The following is an 18,990-nucleotide window of genomic DNA, read 5'->3' on the forward strand; positions in this document are numbered from 1 at the left end:
GGGAAGTGAATGACGATTCACTAATTCTCACCATGAAAAACGAAAAGGCAATTTAGGTTTTAAACGCATTGAAAACTCCTAGATCTTTGAGATTCATTGAACTCTTCAATGGCATGTTTAAATCTCGATATGCATTTCAAATTTGCGACTAAGATACCGAGGATCGCAAACAAATTGTGAATAACCATGCGAATCAACATGGTGCACTCAATGTCTCTATCACCTAATCAATGTACCGGTAAACCACACACGCTCCATTGATCTATGACAAACATCGAGTCACCCTTCGCTACTAATGTCATCCCCAAATTGACGTGTCGGTTAACCACATGCGCTCCATCAACGTTTGACAAGGGTACGAAGTGTAATTCCATGTATTAGCATCATTTTCACATTTTACCCTAAAGTAACTAAGATTGGGAATTTGAAAAACATGTAGTTACTTTGTATCTTACATTATACTTTTAATGAGGAGAGGGTTGCCCTATCCTACCCGTTTGGCTAACGACCCCCCACCAGTCAAGCAAGCGGTAGGTGTGAGTGTACACCCATTAAGCGCCATTTTATAGGCAGCAACCTTATACCCACCTTATAGACTGGCTTCGTGAATGAGGCCTACTAACGGTAAGACTAGCATTTTAAGTTATATATATATATATATATATATATATATATATATATTAAGCTTGTAATTATATATAATAGTATAGGGTTGAATTTTAAACTTGTAAAATTCTAAGGGTTTGAAATTTAAATTATTCAAAATTAAACTTTTAATCACAAAATTCAAATTTCAAAACTTGAGGGCACGTTTTGAACTTTTCAAAACATAAAGGATCAAATAACAAATAATTCAATTAAACAATTAATTTCATAATGATCTATATTTGACCTAATCTTATTTTAGTCATTAGATAATTACCAAATAATTTAAAATAATCCATATTTATCATGTAAATAACCAATATTCAAAAGATTTGAAATTATCTATTGTTTTGGCAAGGATAATCATTAATTTAAGATAAAAATCGGATTTTAACTTCAAAAAATGAATTAGGCATTAAATCCAAGTCAAAATAGTAGCTAAATCCCGAAATACCCTCTGTCTGACGCTCGAACTCGCCGAGTCAGCTCTGAACTCGCCAAGTAGGGGCCAACTCGCCGAGTCCAGATACTGACTCGCCGAGTTGAGTCGGGCAGAGGCCAAAAACTCGATTTTTAGCAAACAAAACAGTTAAGCATCACATACAACTGAAACCAATCAAGTCTCTGATACCACTGATGGGTTTTATGCATAAGAACATTCTCATGTGCTCATACAAACCCTAATGCCTGGATCTAGGTTTCTCTATTGAACATGCTTTGATTCCAAGACTTACAAACCCTAATCTAGCATACAAATAACAAAACTAACATATAGAATCAGATCTAGATGTTTACCTCTTCAAATGTTGGCTTAGATCTTCTTCTCTTCTTCTCTTGAGCTTAGAGTCACAAATGCAACTCCTCTAATGGTTCACAAACCCCACAAGCAAGAAGGTAATATGAGAGAGGGTGAGAGAAGCTAGAAATCGGCCTAGGGTTCTCTTAGAATCAAGTGGTAGCCAATTTCAATTCCCTATGGGTCTTATTTATAGTTACAGGCTACTAGGGTTTCAGTCTAAACCCTAATGGACAGCTTAGCCACCAAGCAGCCCAAGGAACCTTCTGGAATAAGGCCTTGGACGAAAATATGATGGATACCCATCATAATTTCGTTCCCCTTAACCCATTAGGTTTCCTTAACCCAAAACTCAACTATCATACATTTGACAGTTTATACCCCTTTATTCAATTAATCTCTTTTGGTCACCAAATTAATTCCTAATTAATTTATGACCAATACTAATTAAATAAATATGATTTCTTTTTTAATATATTATTCTTATAATATATTAATAAACCGTAATATTCTCTCTTTCTCCTTAAATTACCTTGTCAAGTTGCTTTGGAGAAGGCAACCCAAAAGGACCATGCACAACCGGGTCAAGTACATACCAAATACAGTTACGGGCTTAGATACTATTCCAACAGAAACTTCGTGGGCTAAAGCATAGTGGATCCATCCGAGACTTCATAATCGAGTTCACAAGCTTGATGCTAGAGTTACCTGACAACCTAACATGCAAGAGAAAGACAAAATATTTTATTTCATGGATGGACTACAATCCTGGGCTTATAATGATCTCAATAGGAGAAATGTTAGAGACATCGACGAAGCTATTGCCGTGGCTGAATATCTAATGGAATTTTGAAGAGAAAGCACGGTTAAGAAGAATGGTAGGGGAGAACAAACCATGTCAGAATCGGAACCAAAGCAAGACACACCCCGACCTTTGAATACGAAAGGAAAAGCAATCGAAGGAAGATACCAAAGAGAAGAACGGAAGGAAATCAAGTGCTACTTGTGTGATGGTCCTCACTTGATCCGAGATTGTCCGAAGAAAAAGACCTTTTATGCGATGGTGTTGCAAGAAGAAGAAGACGAAGCACAAATAAGCTCAATGCGTTTTTTGAACTCAATATCGAAAGATGAGATAAAATCAACTAAGGGGAAGGAAATAAAGGAGGGAGTCTCATGTTCGTCAAAGCCAAAGTGAATGCAAGGAACACTAAGGCGCTAGTAGATTCTGGAGCAACACATAGTTTCATCGCAGAGGAAGAAGCCAAGAAGTTGGGTCTTCACTATACAAAGGAGTTAGGTCGGTTGAAAGTTGTCAACTCTCCATCCAATCCGATCCTCGGAGTTTCTCGTGGAATACCCATGAAGATTGCAGAATGGGAAGGGACCATCGACTTGATAGTGGTTCCGATGGACGACTATCGCATGGTACTAGGAATGGACTTCCTAGATATGGTATGTCCTTGGTCGTTCGAAAGAGACAACACCATGCGTATAACCAAGGGATCAATTATCCATATAATTCCCTTGGAAAGATGCAAGACAAAAGCTCGAACCCTTTCAACTATGAAGTTTCATAAAGGCCCCGAGAGAAAAGGAAGTATGCACATGTGTTATTGCCTGAGTAATATGATCAAGAAGAATATGAAGCCAAAAAGGGAAATCCGAGTAAACAAGGCATACATGAAGGAACAGGGATCCATATCCCCCTTGAAGATTTACTAAAGATGTTATGAGGCTGAGAGAAGAAGTATGATTCAAGGTACGTTGAGAAATAAAAGCACACCTTACTCGAAGCAATACTTTGGATAAAAAGAAAAGACACGAAGTACCTCCGTGACAAGATCGAGACATGTGTATAGAAGACTTGATGAGGACGTCAAGGGTTTAAGTGGGGGAGGGTGTCACAGACCAAGTTTCTGGAAAATTCCACGATCATCTAGAGAACTATGGAACGATAAAGTATACTCGAGAAGTCTCCGAAGAGATCAAGAATGCTCTACGGTACCCTGGAAGATACTAGAATATTATAAATGTTCGTGGAACAAAGGAGAACGATCCGGAATAATCAAGAAGGCACTAGACAAAGCTAGAACGGCCCGGAAGACTTTGGAACGATATAGAACACGCTAGATCATACAAGAACGATTTGGATAATATCAAGACGACCTAGAGATTTCTAGAGCATCGTAGACAAGTGTATCATATTCTAGAGTCTTGTAAAATCCATGTATGTAATAGGAAGGCTCTAGATTAGTCAAGAATAATCGGGACCTAGAAACTTCCATTTGAGGAGGTGTAAGGTTCCTATAAATAGGGAGAAGGGCTCATTTTCCCAAACAATCAAGAAGTTGTCTTGTAAAGAAGTTAATTTACATAATATAAGATTTCTTTCGTACTTCAGAGCATTCCTTATCGCATCTCTTACTTCCTAATTTCGTTAGTACATCCGGATCAACGAAGTTAGCCTGACTTAGTCGGAGAAGCACTAAGTGGCATACGATATTGACTAGCCTAAAAGAGTCATCTCGTGACATCGTGCTTGGGCTTCACATGTTAAAATACCCAAAATAAAGGCAGCATGAGGTAGGCACGGCCCGTGCTTCAGGGCCAAAATTTTAAAATGCCCTAAAAATCAGAAATCCTCCGTTTATGTTTCATAACGGACGAACGACCCGTTTTTGGTGAGATATAGCTTGTATTTGGTCTTTTTTATTGTTTTGGATCCAGATAAGCTCCATATGTGCTCCAAATACTTTCAAACTCTCGCTCCACTTCAAATTACAATAAAATAAACACCAAAACATGAGCAGTACGAGAATTCTTACGAAATACACGAGTTAAACATTATTTAAACTAATACACATGAAAAAACAAAAAAAAGATTCAAAATGATAAAAAAAAAAAAACTACCCTAAAAGATGCATAAAATGACATCTATCAGTATGCTACTCATTGCACTCGACCTGACATCACATTCACTGTAAGTAAACTAAGTCAGTATATTGTCAATCCAGGGACCGAGCACTGGAAGCCAGTGGGTAGAGTATTGGGATACCTAAAAAGGGCAAGTACTTTTGAGTTGACGTATTTGTTATCTAACGGAATACTAGAAGGTTATTCTGATGCTAGCTGGATAGATCACACCATTGATTCAAAATCCACAAGTGGTTGGATTTATACTCTATCTGGTGGTGTTATTACTTGGGCGAGCAAGAAACAGACATGCATAGCTCATTCAATGATGGAAGTAGAGCAAATTGCCTTAGCAGCAGCAGACAAAGAGGCAAAGTGGATTTGAGATCTACTTATGGATATTTGTTTGTGGGATATTCCTATGGCTTCAATACCCATGTATTTTGACAGTGAGGCCAAATTGTCTAAAGTATATAATGCGGTATGTAATGGGAAGTTGAGACATATAGGTCTGCAACACAATTTTGTGAGACAACTAATTGAAAGTGGTACCATTAAAGTTGTCTATGTCAAGACAAGTAGGAACTTGGCAGATCCGCTTACCAAACCTATGACGAGAGATTTGGTTACATCTACCACAAGAGTCATGTGTCTAAAACCACAATAGAATCGTTTAGTGATGGAAACCCAACTTGGTAATAGTGTTCCTAATTCTCAAGTTTAAAGGGTAAAAACGAAGTCACTAACGATAGAAGGTATTATCTTTAATTATAGATCCATGTGAGGTAAGATAGTACGTCGTTGCCAAGAACGAGGTTGAGTTACGACTCTTAACAAAGTTTTGGAGACATCTATGCAACAAATATGTTGTAAAACTTTGCCTATATGATCTAAAGGTAGTATCACCTCAAGTGGAGATTAGTGTTTTATCTTGTAAAGGTTCATGAAAAGGATTTATAGCACATGGCCATATAAGTGCTCATGGAGAACGCAAAGACGGTAGGTGATGTGTGGGGGTAAACCGTAGAGGTCACAAGGTTCATGGTTTAAACCTACAAGGATACCATTGAATTGGTATCTTCTTGTTTGTTCTCATTAAACTAGGGTTTAATCTTCATGACACCCAAGTGACATCATGTGTCTAAGTGAAAGGAAACTTTCCAACTTGGTGGGGGTTGTTGGAAATTATAGAAGTAATCTTGCAAGTTGGAAAGTTTCCTCTATCCCACATTGGTGGGGGAAGAAAACGTTAGTGGGTTTATATATCATTTCTATTTATAGGCCTTTAAAGGCTTTAGTGGATTAAAGGAATAGGCCAAGCCCACACGCGCGCCTAGCTTAGCCTAGCACTAGCCGATGTCGCAAGTGCGCAAAATGACACGATTTAGGCGCACTTCGCACAACGCATCGGTCGCTGGGAGCTGAAGAGCTTTTATTTTGGCAAGTTTCGGTCAAGTCGGTTTGATCGATCTGGTCAAATGGTTGACTTCGTAGATATGACAACAGAATATTCTGGCACTTCGTAGATATGGCAACATAATATTCTACCACTTCGTAGATATGGCAACAAAATATTCTTTAAGGGTTACGTCGCCCTAGGGTTTCCAATGATCAGCCCATGTGGGTCCCTTTTCTGCCTTATAGGGTTTCGATGCCTATAAATACAGTTCCCAAGGAGCCGTATTTGATACTCACAGAAATTGAAAGTTCTCTCATTCTCTCTGCAATTTCTTCCCTGTTTCTTAGTATTCACTTTGCGTTTATCGTTTTCCATTGCCGTTGGAAACTCGGTAAATCTGCATTAAATCATGGGGTTTTACTTTGTTGCTTACAGTCGATAGAAGCGAAGTAAAAACTTTTAAAGACAGGAGTTCGATCCGTGAAGTTATTCCACAATCAAGATCCAAGATCAGCCGTCAATAGGTTGGTTTTACATTATTGTATTGTTTTTTTAATTTCGTCCAATAACATGACACTCTCCTTCTATCTTTCTTATAATCAGATCTAATCGAGAATGATTAATCTGGTTTATGGACGAAACTTGATAATTATATTAATAATAATTGGATTTATTATTCGCAAATAATCAACATATAATTCTCAATATTATTTGTCGGTTTCATTATGTGTTCTGGTTTTCAACAACATTTAGAACCATTTTGGGTTTTTACAACCCAAAATGATTAAATAAAAAAAATCCAATAGAACGGGGAATCACGATGTTGATTTAACCCACCAAATTGTAATTACATGGATAATTTTTCATGTAAAGTTGTCCTTAAATGTATCATATATTTACGTGTGAGTGTTAAACCCATTGAATTAATGCTTATTATACAAAGTTTTAAAGTATTTAAATGTAAAGTGTAAAGAAAATTAAAGGATTGTAACACCCCAAAATACTTACAAAATACATCCAATCGCCCTAATCGACCACTAAATTAGCCTTCAGTTTTGTGAGGGGGAGTTACACATGAAAAATATGTCAGCCAAAATACATGGCTGCTAAAAGTTTTTGTTTTTATTTCAAATTATTATAATTTTTGAGTTATGATAAAACATATATATATATATATATATATATATATATATATATATATATATATATATATATATATATATATTATTTTTTTAGCACGTAATCAGAGTAAGAATGATTTTCACGTTAAAATAAATCATAATTTAAATGTTTTTAATGTTTTATGGTTAGAGTTGACCTAAGTTTTAATAGACATCTGACATCTCCTCATCTTTTAATTGCTTGCTTGCGAAAAGGCAAGAGAGATTCTGGGAACTCAAATGAATAGACTTGTGATAGAAAATGAAATAGTTCAAGAACATCAAAGACTTGTATAACTCCTAATTATCTAAAAAGACCAATGATGATCATGAACAAAGAGGGTACCAAAAACGACAGAATGGTTTATCCTAGACCGGTTTATTGATGGTTAAATAATTTTCAATTTTACTTTTAATGTCTATTGGCCTAATGGCCTATATGATTTTGGAAATGTCAAATATGAGATCGACTTATGCTTGTGATAATGGAAAATGCGCTGGGAAGTGGGAAGTCACACCACTTGTCCAGGTGGATTGGGTTAGGGTGACCCAAAAGTAAAGAAAAGCCCATTGCCCACGTCAAGTGTTTCTTCAATTACCAACTAAATCTACTTCTAATTGCATTACGTCAAGAAGGGTAGTTACTTAACCAACATATTATATTCGAAATCAAATGTTATTAACTTATTATAGAAACAGAGCGTTTAATTTACTAGTTAATAATTAATAATATATAAAGATTTTCGACTATTTAGTTTAAATGTATATGATATATCATCTATTGAACAAGGACGAGGAAAGAGAATATGTGGATTAATATTTAAACATTATTGATATCAAATAAAAAACTATCAGTTTAGAAATGATTATATCGTCTTGTCGTATAACTTCTACATAATTATTAATAATATATATAATTTTTACTATTTGATTTAAATAATTCTAATTTCGATTATTTGATTTTTTGAGGTTAGATATCTTTTTGGTAATCAAATTTGAATCAACTGCAACGAAAAAAAAAAAGCATTCTTCTCATTTTAATAATATTAGATATTTTTATAAAAATGATATATGATTTTTTTTGGGTGTTGAAATTATAAAGAATATTTTTTAAAGATTCATTGATCCAATATATGAATAACACTAATGGATAAAAAAGTAAATTTTCATTTGATAATCTAAAATTGAGTATTTAATTATTATAAATTTAAAACATAAAAGACATCGAAAATAATATTACTATAGAGTTTCCATGTGAAATTAGAGATCAAGGATCCACAACTTGATTTATTATAACTTAATATGGTGTCGAGGCATGACTCTATCGTCCCGAAAATATCATTAGTGTCGTTGTTAGGTGTGATATCTGTTTTTGGCTATTCTAGGGGTGCAATATTGTCTTATGGTGCTATTTTTTCAATGCATTTTTCTAATTAAACATAAAACAATTGGATTTTTTACACGTTTTTGTTATTAGGTATTGATAAAATATTGAAAACACTCTTGGACTCCTAGACAAACGACTAAAACATATCCATGGTCAGAGATGGATGAAAGGCGGCCGAATTTGTTCTTAAACTTTCAGAAAAATGAGTTTTTTAGACAAGAATGAGTGAGTCAGATGCATATTTACAAATGTTGAAACAAAAGATGAACTTGTGGTAGTGCGAGTTGTAGAACAAACATTTTACATAGATTAAAGACTAAGTACGCAATAAAATAAAATTACAAATACCATTTTTGTCGATGTAAGAACTAAATTTATAGCTTTTTATAAAACTAAAGTGTGCCCATAGGGTGTTCAACATGTCTCAATGAACAGGTCCCATCAAATAAAAACACCCAAAATTTCATTAACATATATTTTAGAGTAGGTTCAATTTAAGCCCAAATCTATTAGGTTAAACAAGTTGTAGCCTTGTAGAGGAAGTTGGACGGTGCCTACACACTCAACATTCTGAGTGGGAAATCAGAAAAATCTAAGGAAAAAAACACTTCAGTTTCTATATTCTCATATTTCGGTTCACGCATGGGGCAACAGTGAATGATATTGATGGATAGTAATGTTAATCGTCTACATTCAAGCAACAGTCTCATTCTCAACTTTTTGTTTAAAATCAAACGGACGATGAAGCAAATCAGAAGCTTGCCTTTGATTTCTTTTACAGTCTTACTTTTTCTTCTCCAAGAAAAATCACTTAATCATTACTTTAGAAACATATCTTCCTTACTTCCTGATTCTTGAAATCAAAAACACTCAATCGACAAGCATATTTTGAATTTCTGATATTTGAAAATCATAAGCAAAAAACTCAGATGCAGATTCTGATATCCTCGAAAATAATGAGGTATAAATAAACGTCTTGCAATTTCTGAATATATTTGTCTGCTGTAGTATAAGAAGATATTACAATTTCTGATGTTTTTTTTTTTTGTATTTTAAAAATAAGAAGGTCTTACTATTTCTATGTTCGGAAGGAATCAATCCAACAATCATATTCTCAGTCTCACTCGTGGTTTCAAAAATTAGAAGACAAAAGGTACATGAAAGTCTTATAATTTTTGTTTTTTTTTATATTCCTAATGTGATATCATTGTTTTGCAATATCTCATGTTTTGTTTTTTGAAAAACATAAGGTTTTACAAATTAGAAATGTCATTTTTACAAGTTTTAGAATTTTTGAAGGTCTCTTTTCTGATTTGTGATTTTAAAGCCTATTTCTAAAAAAAATTTGATTTATTATAGATTTATAGAGGACAAAGGTGTGATAGGGTATAAATGTCTTTCCTTAGTTTCTATATAAGTTTTGGAGTTGAGAGCCAAAAAGGAAATTTGGTTATAATTGTTTTGCTTTTTAGATATTTCAAGTTTTAAAACCTAATTTTTGTTAAATTGTGCATGACCATCCAAATCTCTCCGCCGGCTCTGTGTAAAACACAAAAACCATTTATATAATTTTGTCATATAATTATTTTAGCAAGTGGTACAAGGTTATAACTTGTTTGACAAAATTCGTTTTTTTTTTTTTTTTTTTTTTTTGTTTCCAATATGTCTATTGCCTATGTCCATCGAAATATGCGTTTGAGCTATGTTTCTTATAACGTAAAATATGGTTGGAAGTGGGAACTCTCACCACATGTCACCACATGTCTAAATGAATATAGGTTAGGGTGGCCCATAAGTAAAAACAAAACCATTGCCCAAGTCAAGAATTTCTTGCATTACTTACTAAAAATCTATTTCTAATTGCATTACGTTAAGAAGGAAGTTATTTAACTAATATCCTTTTTAATAAATTTTAGTATAAAAGTACAATGTTTGACTTGATTATGACATCATAAAATAGTTTGACTAGTTGTTCAAAGTTCACAATGTTTTTTACACAAGGATAATAGTTGACAAAAAAATTCTGAGTTATGGCTGTTTTTTTATGCATAATTTTTATTTGATTATTTATCTTTGGGAGAATTTTTATGTCCGTAGTATCATATTTGTCCAATTTCAAATCAAAATATCATTTATTTTTTTTTAACTTTAAAAATATTGTTTTTGTCCAAAAAAATTTAGAAAAATTTTAAACATTGCTTAATTAGTTTTAATATTTTATAATAATTTTAATTTATAAAAAAAAAAAAAACAAATTGACCAAATTTCCTTTGAAGATTAAAAGTATTTTTGACATAAATTGGATTGACCATATTTACCTCAACTGGACCGGACCTAGACCGGTCTCAACAGGTCTGGTCTAAGGTCCACCAATTTCTCTAAAACCGGTATGGTTCAAGAGCTGGTCCGGTCTGTTCCAAATACTTACCCCTACAATCGTAATAGATAAGCTAACTTTCGGTAGGCTTCAACAAGCTGTACCATATGTACCTAAAGTTTTATCGGTCCAAAAGTACAAGAACAGAAAACACGGACGATGACCGACCTCAACCAGTCTGGTCCAAGGTCCACCAACTTTTATCAAATCAGCCCCATCCAAGAACCGATCTAGTCCAGTTCAGTCTAAATAATCACCCTTACTTCTGATCACCTAACATTCAACATTTGCTAGTAATTGTTTCTATAAAGACATGATTAAAAACCATCTAGTTCTTCCTTCCATCAGGTTTTTGAGCTACTACAAGCAATATCCTTTCAAAAAAATCTTAAACTCTAGAAGCAGTCCTTTGTACAGTACTTTGTGACATCCCCAAAATCATGGTCAAAAAAGACCGGTTTCATTTATGTTTTTAAAATAATTTCAGAGTAAATCCTTTTGATTTAAAAGAGTTGCGGAATTTGTTCCCAAAAAACAAAATATGATAAAATAATATTTACCAAAGCATTTCGTAAAGAAATGTATTTTCATTATAAAATCAAAAATCGGGATGTCATGTTCCGATACAGACACAAAAGCATAAACAACAAAAGATAGACCATACAACAGTTATATATAACAATTGGTCTAATAAACAAAATAACTTGATGATTCATCCATCTTATGCCCTCGCGCCACTACATGTAATACAAATAAACTTAGTATGTCAGACTTAGGAGCCTGGTGAGCATATAGGGTTTTCAACCCACAATAAATAATTATATTTAATTTCACCAACCAACAATAACCCGTTTACCCATTCCCGTTATCCTCACTTTACGTCCCTAAAACAACATCTATCTCAAGGGACCTAATCTAGGATTTTTCATCGGGACAGACATTGCTGCAAAGGGGTTTCCTCAACAGTAAATGTCATAAAGGCAACCATGAGGGGGATAGAGTACACCGGTGAACACATCGTTCACAACACCTACAGGTTATGAGCCTGCTAGCGTTCCACATGACTGTCTATAAAGAGTTTGTGGTCGTTATCCATATTCCGCTGAATAACTAGATCAACAACAACAACAACATCGAGGCCTCTCATCTATTTATCACACATCAACTATCTACCCATGTTCTACCCAACATATTAGTAGATAAAAATATATATTTTTATACATAGTTTAAAACATGTATAGCATTCTCATTCAATACATATTCCAAACAACAGATGAGATATATACACAGAACACATATTTCATAGAGAATAAATCATATCTATGAGATAGAAGAAAGTGAATATACATTCACATATATAACAACAAAATATACACATAACACGTATTTTGTATAAAATACTTCATAATTATGCGTTAGAAGAAAGTCACTACACGCTTACTTGATCAGAAGATGATCGGACAACACTACGACTTGTAGAAGTAGTATTCTTCGGTAGATCTGGAAGATCTTCACAAAAACCGGGCTCCTCGCGAGCAGAGCTTCGGCTCAGGAATCTCACTTCTCGGGATCTTCAAGGCTTCGGGACTTACTTCGGGGCTCAGGAATGATACCGGGGCTTCGGGATATAAGTTGCACGCAAAACGATGCAAAACGGGAAAAAGAGAAGAGAATTTGGGCAAAAGAATCGGCTGCCCTCGACTTCCTTTTATAGGGGCTGGAAACCTCGATTACGCTGGGCGTAATCTTGGTTACGCTGGGTGTACTTCGACGTCATGGCGTGCGTATGGCTCGAGTGACGTCACTGCATGCGTAGCTGAGGCGGTTCCGGCCTGCCGGATACGCTGGGCGTACTCCATTACGCTTAGCGTAACCCGATTAATCAAACTTCAAAATTGCGTAACTTTCGCATACGAGCTTCGTTTTGACGTTCTTTATATCCACGTGAAGGTGAGACTACGCTCTACAACTTTCGTTTAGACTCCTTCGGCTAATTTTGACTTTATTTTTATTATTTATTTTTTAGTAGGCCTTGACAGGAAAACTCCGTTATAAATTCATAACTTCTTCATCTGACGTCCGTTTTTGTATGTCTTTTCACCATTGCACTACTATCAACGAGATCTTCGATTCTCGTTTAGATTGTTTCGACCAACAATCACTCGGTCTCGAATTCTAGTTTTGGGTTGCATATTGCTAAGTTGAAACTTAGAAAAATCATAACTTCCTCATACGAAGTCAGATTTGGGCATTCTTTTTGTGCACGCTCTCGGTTTAACGAACTCTACGACTTTTGTTTAGATCACTAAGGTTAAATATCGCTCTAACGTAAATTCATTTTTTACGTCATTCAACGTCGTGCCGGTTCTGTCGCGAAATTTCGACAGGTCATAACTTCTTCATTATAACTTGGATTTCAGCATTCTTTATATATTCGGAAACCTCGTTTCAACTACTACAACATTATCCATAGATATCGGCTTTATCTAATATTTCATTTTGACGCTTATTTTTATTCTTAATTAAATTAAGACACACAATTAAGCACAAAACACATAATACTCAAATAATACACTTCTATTATTTCAAAACGGGTTACAAATGTTAACCTAGACTATTACATTAATATTAATGACAAGCCCAGAAACACAGACGTTACATACTTCCTTCCACAATTAATATGACAGAACAAATATAGGTTGTGAGAAGGAAAATATAAAATGTTGTTAATTATAAGAGAAAAGGAGTACTTCCCTCCACAATTGATATGACAAAACAAATATATGTTTTGAGAAGGAAAATAGAAAATGTCATTAATTATAGGAGAAAAGGAGTACATATATAAGATATACGGTAACGTTTTACAAGACATGGCTATATTGCCATAACAAAACAAACTCAATTGAAGACAAATTGAATTTCATAATGATATAAGAGAGGTTACATCATTTAATTTGATTCTAATTATAAATTTTTTACCTTTAAATCTAAACCATTAAATAATCGTGTTGTCAAGATTTGGTTCTCACGTTCTTAGAAAAAATATAGATTCTCTCTCTCTCTCTCTCTCTCTATATATATATATATATATATATATATATATAGAGAGAGAGAGAGAGAGGGGGAGAAAAAGAGAGAAAAGAAGAGAATAATATGCATAGAAAAAAAGTATAAAAAAAGTATAAGAATAAATCTTAGTTTCTAATTTTTGACATTTTATTTTCAAAAAAAAAGTCAAATATATTAAAATTCATAAATGTTTATTTACTATAAATGAGCATCTACACTCGTATAAATTTTTAATATAAAAAGGAATTTTTAATTTTATTTATCTTAGCTTTTGTAATATGTTTTATTCATTAGACCATATATAAACTATATATTAAAACTTATTATTTATTCATATGTAAATAAAACATAAATATACATAGTTTATTCACATGTGAATAAAAAAAGTTTTAACGTAAATATAATACATGATCTATTCACATGTGAATAAAACATATAATGACAGTCTGTATGATGAGAACTGATATGAAAAAAATTTAATATATATATATATATATATATATATATATATATACTATCAAAAGCATATATCAATATGAATGTCAATATGAATGTTTAATATATAATAAATCATTATAAATTTTGAAATGTTCATATATTTTTTTTCAATAAACATAACATTTTACAACAAATTAACATTTTACAACAAATGACCAACATTTATTTTCTCATTTGCAACTTTTTCTCATTATCGTTGAACTTATATATATATATATATATATATATATATATATATATATATATATATATATATATTTGAGACCACTTATATTTTGTGAGACATGGGGACCAAATCTTAGCTTTTGATCAAATTTGATCTTGTGGCTCATAAAAAAAGGGGATTAACATTAATTAATTTAGCTGATTAGTTGATTAGGGGTAGATTAGTCACTAGGTTAAATTTAAGATGATCAGGTTAGCTTAATTTTCACGTCATCCAGAAATCATCTCACATGTTCCTGTTTTCTACCAATTTATTCGATGAAACAACATTCCTTGTTCTTCAATTCAATTTGATCGATATTCTATCTCCAATCTTATATTCTTTCAACCGATAATCGATTTGATTTGGACATTGATCGAACGATGCTAAATCATAGCTTTTAAATTCACGATTTTTGTGTTCTTCGAGTTCATGTTCTTGATTCTTCTTCATCTACAATTGATAAGCTGAGTGATTTTGATCAATTTTAACTTTGTGATCATCGATTTCGGTAGAGGTTCAAGTGTTCAACGATTTCTGCTAATCTTCATCTTCAACAATTGTTTACGATCTTTCAAGCCGTGAATTTTACTCAACATCATGAAATCGTCAATTGATCAAGGTTTGAGTTTTCATCGATTTCACTGTTAGTTGCATATAACGTATTCAATTTTTAAGCTAGTTCATGAATTGAATCATCAAGCTATTATCGATTTCTCCAATTTTATATTTGTATGATTTGTGATTTCAGCAATCAAACATCATCTGTTGTTGAGACATCCAATTCAGCAATCAAAGATCATTTGTTGTTGAATTTGTTTGAGCTAGAAAACAATTTAATCTATAATATGTTATTTGACAATGCATCATCTATTTCATTGTTTGTTTTTAACTTTCATTCAATCATTATGTTTTTCAGCAATATGTCATCTGGTTTCTTTTGATTAACATCATCTATTTGTTTTTCATTAACATCATCTTAGTGATAAGTTCATGATAAGTTCATGAGACTCCATGTTATTCTTATAGAATATTGTACATACATTGATATATCAATAATGATAACAGTTATGGATGATTTGGATATGCATGACATCGAAAACAATCATCTCGATGAAGAAAATCATCAGTTCGGCTCTACTGATTCAGAGATTCTTCATAACGAGGAAAATCAATCGGAAACCCAAGGTAATCATTGCTTTCATTGTTAGTTACATATAACATATTCAATTTTTAATGTAGTAATAGTTATGTATGATTTAGATATGAATGACATCGGAAATGATCATTACGATGAAGAAAATCATCAATTCAGCTCTGGTGATTCAGAGATTCTGCATAATGATTGAAATCAATCGGAAATCCAAGGTAATTCTGTTACTGATATCGGTTATTCTTTATAGAATGATGTTGGTGATAAGTTCATGTTACTACATATTATGCTTATATAATAATGCACATATAACATTGTGGTTTTTTATGATTACAGTCATATGAATGCAAATTATTCTGATTATATGTTAACATGGTGGTATATTCTTTTTTGTAGTTCAAAGTGACAATGTTGCAGCACAATATGGCTCTTGCAAACAATTCATTGGAGCTGATGGTTCTTTATTTTGGATTCCAGAGGCTGAAGCTAGTTGGATACCTACTTTGGGTTCAATTTTTAAAGATATCAAAGATGATATTAAGTGGTATAAATGATATGCATTAAGATCTGGTTTTGATATTAGAAAATCAACAGAGAGGAAAAAGAGTGGAATCACAACTTCGAAATATTTTATATGCAATAGAGGGGGATTGCCAAACACTTCTACCTTAGACACAATTAGTGAAGATCATAACAAGCAATTGAGAAATAGTAATTGTAAACGCACAAATTGCAAAGCTTTTGTTGCATTCAAAGTTATACCGCATTCTTCAGAAGTTTACCTGTGGCGCTTTGAACAACAACACAACCACAAATTGATCAATCAAGATTGTATGCATCTTTCAAGAGCTAAACGTCAGTTGGATGTTGTTGATCAAGCTTTTATACATAAGCTTTCGAGTGCAAAGGTGGGGGCAACTACAACATATAGGCTAATGTGCGTTATAAAAGGTGGATGCGAATTTGTTGATGGACTAGAGATAGATTGGAAAATTTTTACAAGGGATATAAATTGTCACATCGGGGGCACTGATGCAAATTTGTTGATTACAAAGCTTCAGAATCGTAAAGAGAATGTTACAAATTTTACATACGAATACAGATGTGACAAGAAGCAGTTAAATGCTCTCTTTTGGGCTGATGACACTTCAAAACAAAACTTTGAGTTATTTGGGGACGTTGTTTCATTTGACGCAACATATCGTACAAACAGGTATTTATTCTAGAATTATAAACATTTTTAGTTATATATTCTAATGGTATTTTTTTGTGTTTTTTTAGGTATTGTATGGTATTTGTACCTTTTACTGACATTGATAATCACAAAAGGTGCGTCACTTTTGGAGTTGGTTTGTTGTGTAGAAAAGATACAAATTCCTATATTTGGTTACTTCGGTCATTCTTGAAGTGTTTTGGAAAAGCACCAATCATGGTCGTGACCGATCAAGATCCAGCAATGAAAAAAGCTATTGAGATAGTATTGCCATACACAAAACATAGATTTTGTATGTGACATATCACAAGTAAACTTCCATTGAAGGTACTAACATTATTGTTATATTCTTATCAGTATAAATATGACATTATTTTCAATATAAATATGACATTATTGTTCTTTTCTTATCAGAATATTCTTATCAGAATATTAAATGAAATATTTTTTGTAATTAGGATAATAGATTAAATGAAATACCTTTTTATACTATATTATATTCTAACAGAATAATATATGAATTGTTTTTGAAGGTAAGCTGGGAAACAATGAATGAATCGGATTTTAAGGCGGACTTCAATAGTATAATATGAGACTCCAAAATTGCTGTCAATGATTTTGAAATGAGATGGGATGCATTAATGGTAAAATATAAGTTGCAAGACAATAAATGGATGAAAGATATGTTTGATTTGAGAAGCAGTTGGATTCCAGCCTATTTTAAAGATGTACCGATGTCAGGTCTAATGAGAACAACTTCTCGGTCGGAAAGTGAGAATTCAGCATTCAATAGGGTATCGCATCATGGTTATACGTTAAACAATTTCATGAATGCTTTTAAGTCTGTTATGGAAAGGCAAAGGAATAATCAGATCAAATTTGATTTTGATACATCTACTATAATTCCAATCATCAAAACACCTCTTGAAGATATGGAGAAACATGCATCTATGGTATACACCAGGACTATTTTTCTCATGGTGCAGAGGGAGATTCTTCATTCACTTGTTTCTTGTTCACAGAAGAGTGTTACATCAGGCGTTGTTTCTGACATATGCATTGTCAAACATAAAAGGACAAATATATCAAAGAAGAAGGTAGTAGTTGAGAAAAAAGAAAAAGTTGACATCGATTCTGAATGGAATTTTAACACAAGTGAAGGTGATTTTGAGGTAATGTTGACATTTTAGAATATACTTAATATTCTAATAATTTTGAAAAAATATTCTAATTTTTCTTTTTTGAATATACTTATTATCCTAATACTTTTGAAACAGGTTGAATTCAACAGAGAAGATCTAACGGTGAATTGTTCATGCATGCTTTTTGAGCGGTTTGGAATTTTTTGTAGACACATCTTATGTATTCTAAAGATTTATGACATACAAGAGATTCCGTCAAGATACATTCTTAAGAGATGGAGAAGAGATATTATCCCCACCACAGTTTTGAAAAGGACGTTTAGATATGGTGATTCGTCTGGAAATGTTGAGAAGGTTGCGTATAAAGCTTTTTCCATGCTTGATCAATGATTGTCTTCATTAAGTAATGATGACAAGAAGTTAGAAGAGTTCATGCAGAAGCTTGAAGTTTTTATGACTGATATTGGTGAACAAGGTTCAGACAAATTACCGGTTACAAAAGAAGCTCATATTGATAAACTTTACAGAGCTACTACGAATCCTGAAGTTGTTGATGTTGAAAATCCACCTATGGTGAAGAATAAAGGTTTTGGTACAGGAAAACGTTTAAAAAGTGCTTTGGAGAAGGCTACTATTCAAGGTAACAAGCAATCAAGATCATGCAAAACATGTGGGGTTAAAGGGAATAATTCAAGGAAATGTTTGACATTGTTGAATAACTCCAAGGTACAAAGTGCATAGTTGTGTCTAGAAATATATTTCGATTTTTTTCGTATTTCAATAAAGTTCAATAATACCATATAGATAAAAGTTTGAATTTTTTAGTTTGGAGATTTTTCTATTGTTTTGGTTTGTGATGATGTATGAGACATTTGGGTTGTGATGATGTGTTATACATCTGAGAACATATTGATTCTTCTAATACTTTCAATCTTTAATTTTTTGAAGTATATATGAATGATTGCAGTATAATGCTTTGTTATCAAAATATTATAATACAAGATTATGCATGTAAGAATGTTATATAGGT

The 18,990-nt window shown here is 32.9% G+C and overlaps 1 protein-coding gene across 1 annotated transcript; it reads left to right on the forward strand.

Annotated features, from left to right (window-relative positions):
* Positions 1-15,510: 15,510 nt before the first annotated feature.
* LOC145095069 (protein FAR1-RELATED SEQUENCE 5-like) lies at positions 15,511-18,350 on the forward strand. The gene is made up of 7 exons (XM_079033010.1): positions 15,511-15,640; positions 15,716-15,772; positions 16,002-16,112; positions 16,200-16,818; positions 16,887-16,934; positions 17,522-17,990; positions 18,096-18,350. Exons 1-7 carry the CDS (start codon positions 15,511-15,513, stop codon positions 18,348-18,350), a joined length of 1,689 nt encoding a protein of 562 aa, XP_078889136.1.
* The last annotated feature ends 640 nt before the right edge of the window (positions 18,351-18,990 follow it).

This window comes from Lactuca serriola, chromosome 3 (genome assembly GCF_051521515.1).
Source record: "Lactuca serriola cultivar US96UC23 chromosome 3, Lser_US96UC23_V15, whole genome shotgun sequence".
Classification (NCBI taxonomy): Eukaryota; Viridiplantae; Streptophyta; class Magnoliopsida; order Asterales; family Asteraceae; genus Lactuca; species Lactuca serriola.

Bases quoted from the DNA above. Each gene is read 5' to 3' on its own strand.
- LOC145095069 (XM_079033010.1), top strand. From the start codon at position 15,511: ATGATAACAGTTATGGATGATTTGGATATGCATGACATCGAAAACAAT. The intron at 16,935-17,521 runs GTGCGTCACTTT...TTTGAGAAGCAG, and splicing joins GACATTGATAATCACAAAAG to TTGGATTCCAGCCTATTTTA. The intron at 17,991-18,095 runs GTAATGTTGACA...CTTTTGAAACAG, and splicing joins CAAGTGAAGGTGATTTTGAG to GTTGAATTCAACAGAGAAGA.